Source organism: Xylona heveae (genome assembly GCF_001619985.1).
Source record: "Xylona heveae TC161 unplaced genomic scaffold L228scaffold_8, whole genome shotgun sequence".
In the NCBI taxonomy this organism is placed as follows: domain Eukaryota; kingdom Fungi; phylum Ascomycota; class Xylonomycetes; order Xylonales; family Xylonaceae; genus Xylona; species Xylona heveae.
Window position 1 is genome coordinate 1,132,991 of NW_017264200.1, and position 11,442 is coordinate 1,144,432.

Consider the following 11,442-nt stretch of genomic DNA (forward strand, 5'->3'; position numbering starts at 1 on the left):
TGTTTCTTTTATGACGACAATGCTTTGTTTTTGTTGCTGTCTGTGTCCTCTTTTATGACATATCAATTGTCCGTGTGAAGATTCAATTGCTTTTGATAGCATCAAGCTGTGCCGCATATGACCACCTGTTCGCACGTTTTGCCATGCTTACTTCTTGAATGGCTGAAGCCCTACAGCCACCGCGTTTGTGTTCATATCTAGCTCGTTGCCTGCTACTGCCGGTTGACGTATAGCGCGCTCAGATACCTCGTCTGTGTCTTGCAATGAGACGAATGGCAATGCTTCGGGCGAGCCGCAAGTCTGACTCTCAGACAAAAGGTGTGGAGATTTTCCCTTCCTCATCTATGCTAGCCAGTAATGCTGGCCAGCAGTGATAAAAGGCGGGTCACACAGCCCCTAAGCTGGGAAACCAAACGGACGATAGCCATTAAGATTAAAGGTGCGCACTCTGTCTTTCGTCATTTCATTCTCGCTCCTCAAAGTCCTTTTCCGTGGTCTGAAACTGCGGGGGAAAGTTGTTACTGTCTGTGTGTCGCTTGTTTGAGCATCTAAATCGTTTTGTTTGGTTCGTTTACAACACTTTCTACCCTCAACAGTCAACAGCTCTCATACCTAGAGTCTGACCTGTCATTTGCTTTTTCGAGAAGCGCTCTAACGTCATCAAGCATTTGTTTCTATCGTTACTTTCAAATCGGTATCCGATCATAACTCTTTCCGCGCAGGTTTTCCGCCACCCAGGTTTTAAGTTACTCGTTGGATAAGTTGCCAGTGCCTACAATTGGCTGATTGGGAGATTCAAGTCCTTAATTTTATGCGGCTTGGTTCCGGAAAATCCAAGTGCAGACATTTTAGCAGCTCAACTTGACATTCGTGTCTCGAATTTATTGGACGCGTCTAATCATTCCAATTGATCGCTCCATCTCTGAGGTTTGATTCGACGGACTTCCATGACAACTTTCCGCGCGGTTCCGTGATGGGTAGATGCCTCAATTGGAGATGACGTCGGTTTAATAGAAGCTACTTTGGCCATTAAATGCCGGCCAGCGTTATATATAAGAAGAGCTTGTTCATTCTCGAAGCCAGACTTTGCAAGAACAAATCCTCGCAGTATAATTATTTTTTCATCTCCCACGGGTGGTTTTACAATTCTCGATCGATCACGAATTCCACCAAACCGTTCTTCTCATTTGCCGGCCAGCGTCCTGAATAATAAGGACTTCGTCCTATTTGGAAGCCGGTCTTTGCAAAAACAACACCCAATTTTCAAATCTTTTCATCTGCGGCACCCAAATATAACGTCCTTGGTCATTTAAAATCCTATCAAGACGCTCTCCGCTCTTCTGGTTTGCGACCCCCTTGTCACGCTTCTTCAGTTGGCACATGAGCGACTCTTCATCATGCGTCTCAACTTCTTTCTCTGGATGCTCCTGCCGTTGTTCATCGATTCGATTCAAGCGCTGCCCCACAAGACAACGAGCCCCGCCCAGACAATGTGTCAAGAAGAATTTACTTTATGCCAATATGAATACGGTACATGCCTAGAAGAGTGTACACAAGCTTGCGACTTAGAATCTTGTCCATGCAATTGTGTCGCATGTGTAAGTCGGGTCCCATATGTCCACACATTATAGGCCTGCTTTTGGCTAATGGCTCGTCTAGGTGAATAAGTGTTAGCCTCCGTCCCTGAAGTTTCAATAGCGGCACTGGCCGTTAGAAGCGTCGAGTTTCCTCTATATTATTTGACAGAGGGAGGACATCGCGACAGGCGGACATTTGCAGGGAAGTGAAGTCTTTTATTCTGGTACAAGTGGTCTAGATAATTGCATAACCTTGCCGAGTCAGCTCGAAGAGATATTTAGCTTTGGGGTATGAGGAAAATCATTGCGAGCACGCTTGCTTGTGGAGGAACTGCCTTGGAAATGACAGGAAGACTTTACTTTGATTCGGATTGCATCCGAAACGAATAAATTGATTATTTCTATTTTTTTATCGTATTATCGTATTATCGTATTATCGTATAAGACTACTACTATTGCCGCTTCGCGAACGCATTTCCTACGCAGTCGTGTCTCCCACGTGTGATGTTAACTAGCATATCGAAGGCAGCTTAGACCGTATGAGCATCTATAAACAATGACAAAAAAGACCTTTCCCCAGATTCAATATATTTAAAATTCCTCTGCTAGTTGTAAAGCTGATTATCTTCACTGCAATTTAATTGACCTGGGCACAGATAAATGGCAAGGATGGCGAATGAGCTCCAATCCACTTTCGCCCACGTGCACTGCTCTCCACGGCCCCCAACATCATTCCCGGGCCCCACCAACGGGATCAACTACCTAGCTGACTGCATAGAGCTAGATCGGTTCGGAAACTACAAAAGCTTGGCAATCTCTCTAATCCCGCGTATCATTCAGAAATGCTCTCTCGAATGGTCTTCGAACGATAGTAAAAATTATTACTATACCATTCCGTCAATGAGCTCTTTCTAAAGAGGATGAGGCTATATCGCAACGTTCTCAAAGTTAATTTCAGCCTGAGTGTCGCTTCTAGTTGAATCTCAGGAGGTCGGTCCGGCCGGGAGGGGATCTTTCCAAGATTCAGGGGTGCCCGGTTCCCGCCTTGGCGACATCGCGTCTTATTCGCTATATAATTTGTGGCTGATCCTTGAGAGGCAACATTGACTCTCAAAGCGCTCTTGGTGCTGCACTGAGCCAATCCCCCATGTCTGTTCAGACATGGGGGAGAGCGATGTGATAGTACTGTAGGTCCCATCCCTCGCCTCGATTTGCTCGATATAGCTAAGCGGTCGAAAGTTGTCTCACCAAGCTGACGCCGCTCTTTGCAAGGTTGGCGATGGTTTCTTTTTCGGGAGTCTCAGTTCTCCATCACGGCAGAGCCTAATGTATTTTTTGAATATTGCTATTGGTGTCTGCCCTAAGGCAGCCACCACGATAAGGCGGCCGCATCCATTTCGACCTGTCTCCTATCCTCGTGCGAGTATTGGGAAGAGAGTAGAGGGTATAAGGCGCCTGAGAATGGGACCCGCATATGGGGCTGGAACAGCTCTTCTCGAAAAAGGTACGACTGGGACCCATTTAGAGTTTCAGCCGCACTGGATAATGTCCAAACCATTAATAAAGTCGTATACCCGAAGCCTCCGCCCAAATCCGTGGTGCTCAATTACAGACGAGTGCCAAAGGTTTCTGGGTTGATGCAGTAGCTGAAGGGCCTTTCAGCGCGCCCTGTTCGCTGTTTGCCGAAATTGCGATTTTGAATGTTCAATATCTTCTCTGAGCCTGGAAATTGTGCGTCTGTCTATAAGGAGCGGTATCTGGCTGCAAATGTGACTAATAGGAAGCAAGCAAATTCCGATCATTAAACGGCACAATCCTGCAAAATGGAGAGTCAAGCGACCTCGACCGAACCATATGTATACACTGGGCCATGGATCAACTGGTCTCATGGGCTCATCCTCGGATCCACCCTCACGCTCAAGGTCAGCCATGGAGGACTTCTCACGGCCTTCCTCGCATTGTTTGTTAGTATGGCAGGTGGACAGGCATGGAACATTCTTGCGTATATTATCCATCAATGCAGAGCTCGACAGCGCGATCGGGATGGTTACCATCATCAGCAGCAAGCAATTCTTCGCAATACTGGGACAGCAGGTGCGGCTGCTTATGAATTTGCCCGAATGATATTTCCTTGGTGGCGACGCGCACGCTTTCCCGTTTGGCGATCTCTTCCTTTGGCATTCGCTGCTTTGTTGAACTTGGCTCTCTTTGCTGTCGCTGGTGTCTTTTCATCTGAGGTGACAAAATCCACTGGCAACGAAACTCTAATACGAAGCCCCCACTGCGGTTTTGTGTTCTTGGATTCGAACACATCCTCCGAAGCTCAAATCTTAGCATTGCAGTCCATTGCCTTGAATGAGACCCTTGCGGCTGCCAACTACGCTCGCGCCTGCTACGGTTCGAATCCAGATCCACTGCAATGCAATCAATTCACTCGGCGCGAGATTTCCTGGAAGGAGAACGCTAACGCTTCCTGTCCCTTTGAATCTGGCTTGTGTTTCTTTTCAGATACCGCTGCCTATCAGATGGACACTGGCTTGATTGATTCCCACGACGTGCTTGGTGTAAACGCTCCCGAGTATGACAGAGTAGAATTCCGCAAAAGCACCACTTGCGCTCCGCTTCATTTCAAAGAGTTCAACCGGGTTGAGAACGATACAAATTTTGGCGTTGCCGGGGACCAATTCGAGCGGCTTTACATGGGCCCCGTTAATCAAGTCTCTAACTGGACGTTCCAATACAATCTCCATGCTCCATTAGATGGTTTCGGATATGAACTCACGTGAGTTGCTTGAACGAACCCGTCCATAGTTTCAAAATCTTCTCGTAAAGCTTAGGCTAATTATTTTCAAACCAGTTCAATGTTTTCAAATGTGGGCGACAGTGCAGCTTCCTGGACCCCAGTACCGGAGCTAAACCGCACCGACGGAGACATTTCAATATATATTCTCACACCCAATTCCATTTCGTACCAAAGCCCGGTAGATGACCCGTTCTATGCTGCGCACGATGAGCGCTGGGAGGTGGTTGGGAAGCTGAATTACACGTATTACCTGACAGACTTTTACCTCCATGTCATCGGATGCGTTGACCAGTACCAATATTGCAATCCAACCAATGGAGAATGCACACCGTTGACAGGCTTGACGCCGGCGCATGCCGCCATTGATAGGCTTGGATTCAACGCTGCACAATCCTCTGTTGCTTCACGTATCGCTCTTACGGGTACCTATATTTCCACGTATTATTCGGTCAACCCGCTGGGCACGGCAGCTCTTCAGGCCACTGAATCTCTATACCAAAAGAGTCAAGGTCCACTACCGAACAACCAATGGATCAATGAGGTTCAGAGCTGGTATAACGCCAGCTTAGCAAAGCTTCAGCGCATGACGGTCGAATATGCATCTGGTCCTTCCTCCACGCTCCCATTTGGCGCGTATTTGCAACAATACGACGACGAAAATTCCCAAAGAATGTGCAGGAACCAAAAGGCTCGCCAAAATGGTGACTATACGTCATTCAGCGTGCTCGGCATTGCAATCATCTTGGTTGTCGGGTCAATTATCATTCTAACCAGCATGTGCCTCGAGATGATCGTCGCATGGATCCAGGTCAGGTACGAATTTGGTCTGCATCGACATCTCCAATGGGTTCTCGATGAGAAGCTTCAATTGCAACGCATGGCATATGAAGAAGCCGGTATGGGCACCTGGTCAGGCGGCACCGACGTCGTTCCTGTGACGCAGATGGGCGACGTCTTCGGTATGCCGCCTGGCGTCGACCCCGCTCATCCCCGGCTTGGACGGAACAGTCTTGGTCCCAGTGCCGTTTTCGAAAATGATGGCCTGCTGAAGGATAAGACGGTCTCCCCGCACATTACTGAATTCTAGGTCAACAGTCTAGTCCTGCAGTGACTTGGACTGTATGCCGACATTCATTTTCAATACCATGTTTATTCTTATTACCTTTTTTTTCTTCTTCTTTTTTTTGGGATGTAGATATGATTGGCTTGACGAGCCTTTGGGCTGTCAGTGTCTTCATCGCCACCAATAGAGCAAGACCTGCTAAGCGTTGGTAGTTTTGTTGCATCTCAAGCGGCATCAGATAGGACGTTGGATGATTTACGAGTGATGGAAATTAGCTGTTTATATTTCTCGCTATTTATCAATTCTCCTTCTCTTGATATTTTTCCATGAATGACAATCGCACCCCATTTCACTCTTGAATCAAATTACTCTTGAAACCTATTAACTGCATGTCATTTAACCACCATAGATGCTCCTGAGAACATTCGACATATACCTACCATGCTCCATGTCTTATATCTACAGCGCGCTTAACGCCTGGAAGAGACGCAAGGCGGACAAAAAATTACATACGCCATGACGACACGGGCTACACGGGTTATGCTGTGTCGAACTACCTGCCAACTGGATATTTGATGATCGATGGTGATATTAGTATACTGTACATTATACATGCTATGCTATGCTACCTTGGAATGCACTTTCTTGTTTCCAGGACCACGAGAAACTCGACAAAGAAAACAAAAAGGAAAATGATAAGATAAGAAAAGGGAGAGAAAAGAAAGAAACTTTAGTGAGAAGCATGGAATACGAAAAAAGCAAAGGAAAAAAAGAGGTATATAATATGCAAATCAATATACACTAAGCAGTTACATGAGACTCAATACACAACTACATAAGGTAGTCAAAGACCATTCATCCATCGTTATCTAGTACACGCATCCCACCATACCATCTTCTATTTCCTTTGTGTGAAATACAATTGCCTTTTGCTTTCTGGACATATTAAAGACAATACAGCCTGTCGGTGGTCGTATCAATGAGCGTATATCCATTTAGCTCGATTTGCTTGTTGGACCGTGAAAAGTAGTCATCGGACTTGTAAACATCGGACTAGTCAACATCGGACTAGTCAACATCGGGCCAGAAAACATCGGACGAAGAAACGTCATGCCGAGAACCTCATTGAAGGGAAAATAACCCGACCATCGGCAAGAGGAAAAAGCGACTTCCAGGAATACATTAAGCCGACAAAGCATCCCTCGCAGAATCCCTCGCGACTAAAACGCACGACTCGCGCGCATGCCACACGCGTCTCTCTTTCCCGGCATACGCGACGAGCGGGTCTTCAAGGAGATCAGCCTGCGTTGGCGGCGGGGCTGATGCGGCTGCGGGACGAATCTCTTCAACCGTTGCGCCGATTTCGAAAGTGCCCTTGCAAAGGGCACATATGTGGGTGATAACTTCGGTCGTAGCGCCGGGCTGCAAGAGAGGGAGGGGCCGCTGAAGAAGACCCGTCCAGGCGAAGCGTTTGGAGAGGTCGAGTGCGACGGGAAGAGGCTGGTTGGCGAGACTGGGCTGCAGACGGAGGAGAGGGAGGATGGGCAAGTCGGTGCGGTTGTGCAGGCGGGTGGTGAGAATGAGAAAGGTTTCGGCGGGGGCGAGGAAGGTTGCGTGACCTGTTTGATGGACTGTGGGGCCGGCAGCAGGCGTTGATGAGGAGGAGGGAGACGTTGGGGAGGAAGAAGGGGAGGAGGTATGGTTATGTGTGGATTGGAGGTCGTTTGGTGGTGGTGATGATGATAATGTCTGGGAGGAACCTGTTCCTGATATAGACATTTCAATGCCCAGCTCCTCTACGCGTACGGCTTCAATCATTCGTGGAGATAGGCGAAGCGTGCGCAGGTCGACTTCGCCCTGCTGGTTGCAGGCGTCGTCATGCCATGTGCCTTGGATGCGTTTGAGGATTTCCTCGCGATACCAAAAGGCCGCGCGGTGTGTGCGTTCCACGTCGGGGCTAATCGTGCTGCTGCTGACAATGAACTGGCGGCGTGTGGCCGGGTTGAAGGCCGGAATTGGCTTGTATGGGTTTTGCACGAAGATGCGGGGTATGAGGAGTAGAATGCGAGATATATGCCCCGGCTGAATGGTTTCTTGTACGGAGTAGTGTTCGTCATCTTGCTGTAGTTGCGGAGGAGAAGATGGTGGAGATGTTAGCCCGTCAGCCTCAGGCCCAGAGACGGTGTTTGGCTCGAGAACATTGAGAGTGACGGCGAGGGGACGAGGCCAGGCATTTTGTAAATCTAGTTGGAGCAAACAATGCTCCTTGGATTTGGACGGGCTATTTGTTCCGTTGAGGAGGGACTTGAAGCAGGTATCGGTGATTGAAGTCGCAGATGGCACGGTAGTATCTGCAATATAATGCTCATCTTGTGTGGAGCTGCCGTTGACCATAGGTTGAGAATGCGCCTTTGCCCAAGCAATATCTTGCGACAGTGGCAGAAGATCCACGCGAAGGAGATTGATGCTTGCATTCACCGTCACGGTGACAGGGACCGTGACCTGCCTTGTATAGAATTTGTCCTTTATCTCGGCGCGAGGAGCCCCCAGGTAGGCGTAGTCAACTTGCACCAACCCACTCGTCAAGGACGGATTGCCCAAGACCTCAATCTCAAATGTTGCCTTTTGCTTAGGCTCGATGGATATAGCCTCGTCCGACTTTCGACGCCATCGGAATGACCGTTGATGAGTGTACATTCGTTCCAATTCAAATAGTTCCGATGCAGCCGTATGCTTATTGCTGATGGCCGCCTTCAGCGAGGATTCAGTGGAGTCATGAAATGTTATAAGGAGAAAGTCAACTGGCGTAGTCGGAGAGATGTTTTCGACCGTTACCGTGAATGTCTTGACTTCACCTTCCAACAACATAATAGATGACTGCGGCAATGAGGTCCCGCTGATGACAAGGACCGGTTGCGACTTGATGACGTTTAGGTCGAGGGTGTCGATTTTCGGACCAGGAGGTGGAGGAGGGGGTCTCATTTTTGACCCGACCGAAACCGTAGACATGGGACGAGGGACCCTATGCCGGGAAGCGGCGAGACCAATGCTCTTCACCTTGAAATCATGCTCTGGTCTCCACGTCTCCCGAAAGATTGGAAATCTTCTCCGTCGGCATCCCTTTATCTTCACTACACAGCCAGAAACCTTCATCTGCCCGCATGCCCTCGGAATTGCGGTAATTGGCACGTCCTCTGTAGTGTAAGCGCCCAAAATAAGACCGTGTACAGCTGCATCTAGCTCAACTCCTTCGCTCTCTATCTCCATGTGCTCTATCTCGAGGTCGAAGGCGTTGGGGTTCTGAAGGGTAATTGTAAATTGAGATGGCTCTCCCGCAACCAAAAATCGATCTGATTGCGCCGAAGAGGCCTTTTTGGAAAATGGATTGTAAATAAATGGGCTCTTTTCATTTTGATGTTCCTCCAAGCCCTTTAGCTCGCTATTGGCGTGAGGTATTGCTCTTTTCCATAACGGAGGGTCTTCCAACTTTACACCCCGAACAAGGAATTCGTCCCAATACTCGGCGGCGACACCATGCAGTCCCAACTTTCGCGCTGCACCAATGGTGCGCGAAATGTTCGCTGCCAATCGCAACTGGTCTTCCCTAATCAAGACCGGGTACCAATCCTCGTCATTCGGACTGACGGCAATGCCGCTCGCGGCGGTCCGAAGAAGATCAGTTGTGAATTGAAGAACCCCTTGAAAGTCAGGCAAGGCCTCACACAGATTGATGCATGTCCGGAGAATATTCATCTTTAGCGGGTGGCTGCCAAACATGCGTCTAGTATTGTCCTGCATTATCCTCTCTATAATTTCTTCGTTGGAGTCGTTCTTAGATCCGGATAGGCTGTTTCGGTTCACATTCTCGGAGCCACCTGGCAAAGAGCTCTTACGGTCTTCTGAGGTACCGATTGGTGAAACAACTCCGTATATATGACCAAGGACAGCGAGAAATTCCCGAATTCCGACAGCGGTGTCAACTCCAAAATCAAGGGCAGCTAGGCTGTCCGAGTCAGTGTTTAAAGCACTCAAGGCAGCAAGACCCGCTGCAGGGTGGACGCCTGCCTCAGCTGCACCAAGCTTTCTGGCCTGCACCAATGCTGGAACGAGCAGCAGCAGCATTTCTTTGACAACAAGAGACTTTTTCCTACTCAAGCCCAATGATCCAAGTACAGAGGCAATGCCGGACAGAATTAACGCATGATCTACGACAGAGAGATTCCCCTTTGCCGATGGAGGGGGCATAGCTCGGAAAAGAAGAGTCACGATCTCTGTTCGTGTGGGACTGATGACCGATCTCGGGATCGTAATGCTGCGAGGGTCACACAGCGGTGCATTTGTGATTAGATGCTGCAGGGTCTCGTCATCTAAGTGGCCGTTGGAAAGGTGCACTGCTGTGAGTAGTTTCGAGTATCGAATAACCGCCTCTGAAAAAGCAGTTTGAGGAAGCGCCTCCCCGGAAAAATTGGCGGCGCGATTGTAAAGATTGATCGTATTATTCAGGAGGTCAGGGAGCAGAGCTGTCAGATTTTGTAGAGAGACAAGACGATTAGGCACGTGGCCTCTCCGCCCCGAGTTCAAGTCTGTCGAGCTTCCCGAAGGCGTATGATGTGGAGATTTTGCCGAGGACTTGTCGGCTATGGGATAGCATATTTGCGGAATCTAATGAAAATCAGAAACAGACCATTAACATGTCTGCATTTGAGAAATTTCAGTGCCGCGGTGACTATACCTGAAAATCCATGCCTACCCATGCGAACAAAAGTAGGCACACTAAGATGTTCTCCAAGCCCTTGGCATGCCATAAATGATCACTGTTTGCCTTCGCTATTGAAGCGTTCTCCACAAGCTCTCGAACAGCATCGCCCCAACGACCGGCGTGGAGATACAATGTTCCTATAACAAGGCCAATCCGCGCTCTGCCTTTGTTTTTTGCCCTTTCAGTCATATTACTCGTACCAAACTTCTGCAGAGATATCCGATCCCGACTATGTTCGCGCATTTCCGTTCCGGCACTGGAACGGCTTACCGTATTCATGATTGAATTCGAGCGTTGCAAACCTGAAGCAGCAATCTCATCAAAAGTGGTGGGAGGCTGAGCGGGAGCGGAGTTTGATGGATTCAATGGAGGACGGCCTTCACTCGTACCACTGGGTTCCGAAGAAGTTGAAATGCTCGCTGGCATCGACATGCGGTAGGCATTTCGATCTGTAGAACCGCTCGGAGAAACCGGTCGTGAGCTCTCTGACATTTGAGAGCTGGGCCGTGATAGCCCGGTGGAGCTCCATAGTGCTTGGGAGTCACCCGGGGATTCCAGCGTTGGCAAATCTTGCAAGGCTTTGGCGAATGTAGTCATTTCACCCAAGAGCAGAGACGTAAGATCGCACATGACGGTTTTCATTGTTGTGGTCCGCGAAAGCTCAGGAGGAGGAACAGGAAGTATTCCTTCCGGCAAAGAAGCGCCATCGTGAGGAGCCGAATAATCAAAGAGGAGTGCCTGATGGACAAGGGCCTTGGGATATTTTGCTCGAATTTCCTCCAGCTCTTCCAGGATTGTTGACAGTCCCGGTCCATTTTCCATTTGCCCATCATTTCCGCTATAATTGATTTCCCGGTTGTCGGCAATCGTGATGATCATCAAAGATTCCCGGAATAACTCAAAAGGCGATAGTGCACTGTATGACGGCGGGGATATGGAAGTAGTAATTTCGTAGAGGACCGAGCCAGTTGGAAAGGCTAAAGGCGAGAACATGGCTGCAAAGACTGAGTCAGTACGAGCTTCTTCCAATGCGCCGTCCAAGTTTTGCTTGAGGTCATTTCAGATGTTTCTTACTCCTATTTGGCCGGTTATCCGGACTAACATCCCCAAGTCGGACTACATTATGAGGTGCAAGACGTTCAACGAAGCTTGCAAACCGTGACCGCGATATACGCCCTATAGGCAATAAGAGGGCCCGCACTCGCGCAGGGGCGACGGGCGACAAGGGATCTAGCGTCAT

At 48.9% G+C, this 11,442-nt stretch overlaps 2 protein-coding genes across 2 annotated transcripts; one reads left to right on the forward strand and one right to left on the reverse strand.

Moving 5' to 3' along the window:
• Nucleotides 1–3,004: 3,004 nt before the first annotated feature.
• On the forward strand, nt 3,005–5,886 carry L228DRAFT_262392 (hypothetical protein). Its single transcript, XM_018334414.1, has 3 exons — nt 3,005–3,308; nt 3,366–4,359; nt 4,435–5,886. Exons 2-3 carry the CDS (start codon nt 3,401–3,403, stop codon nt 5,465–5,467), a joined length of 1,992 nt encoding a protein of 663 aa, XP_018186923.1. The 5' UTR covers nt 3,005–3,308; nt 3,366–3,400; the 3' UTR covers nt 5,468–5,886.
• A 739-nt stretch (nt 5,887–6,625) lies between these two features.
• On the reverse strand, nt 6,626–11,442 carry L228DRAFT_269751 (Trs120-domain-containing protein; the record flags this gene model as incomplete). The annotated part of the gene is made up of 3 exons (XM_018335313.1): nt 6,626–10,105; nt 10,176–11,197; nt 11,277–11,442. 3 exons carry the CDS (start codon nt 11,440–11,442, stop codon nt 6,626–6,628), a joined length of 4,668 nt encoding a protein of 1,555 aa, XP_018186924.1.

Excerpts from the sequence above, each read along its gene's own strand:
- L228DRAFT_262392 (XM_018334414.1), top strand. The coding sequence starts at position 3,401 with ATGGAGAGTCAAGCGACCTCGACCGAACCATATGTATACACTGGGCCA. Across the intron at positions 4,360-4,434 it reads GGTTTCGGATATGAACTCAC|TTCAATGTTTTCAAATGTGG; the intron begins GTGAGTTGCTTG and ends TTTTCAAACCAG.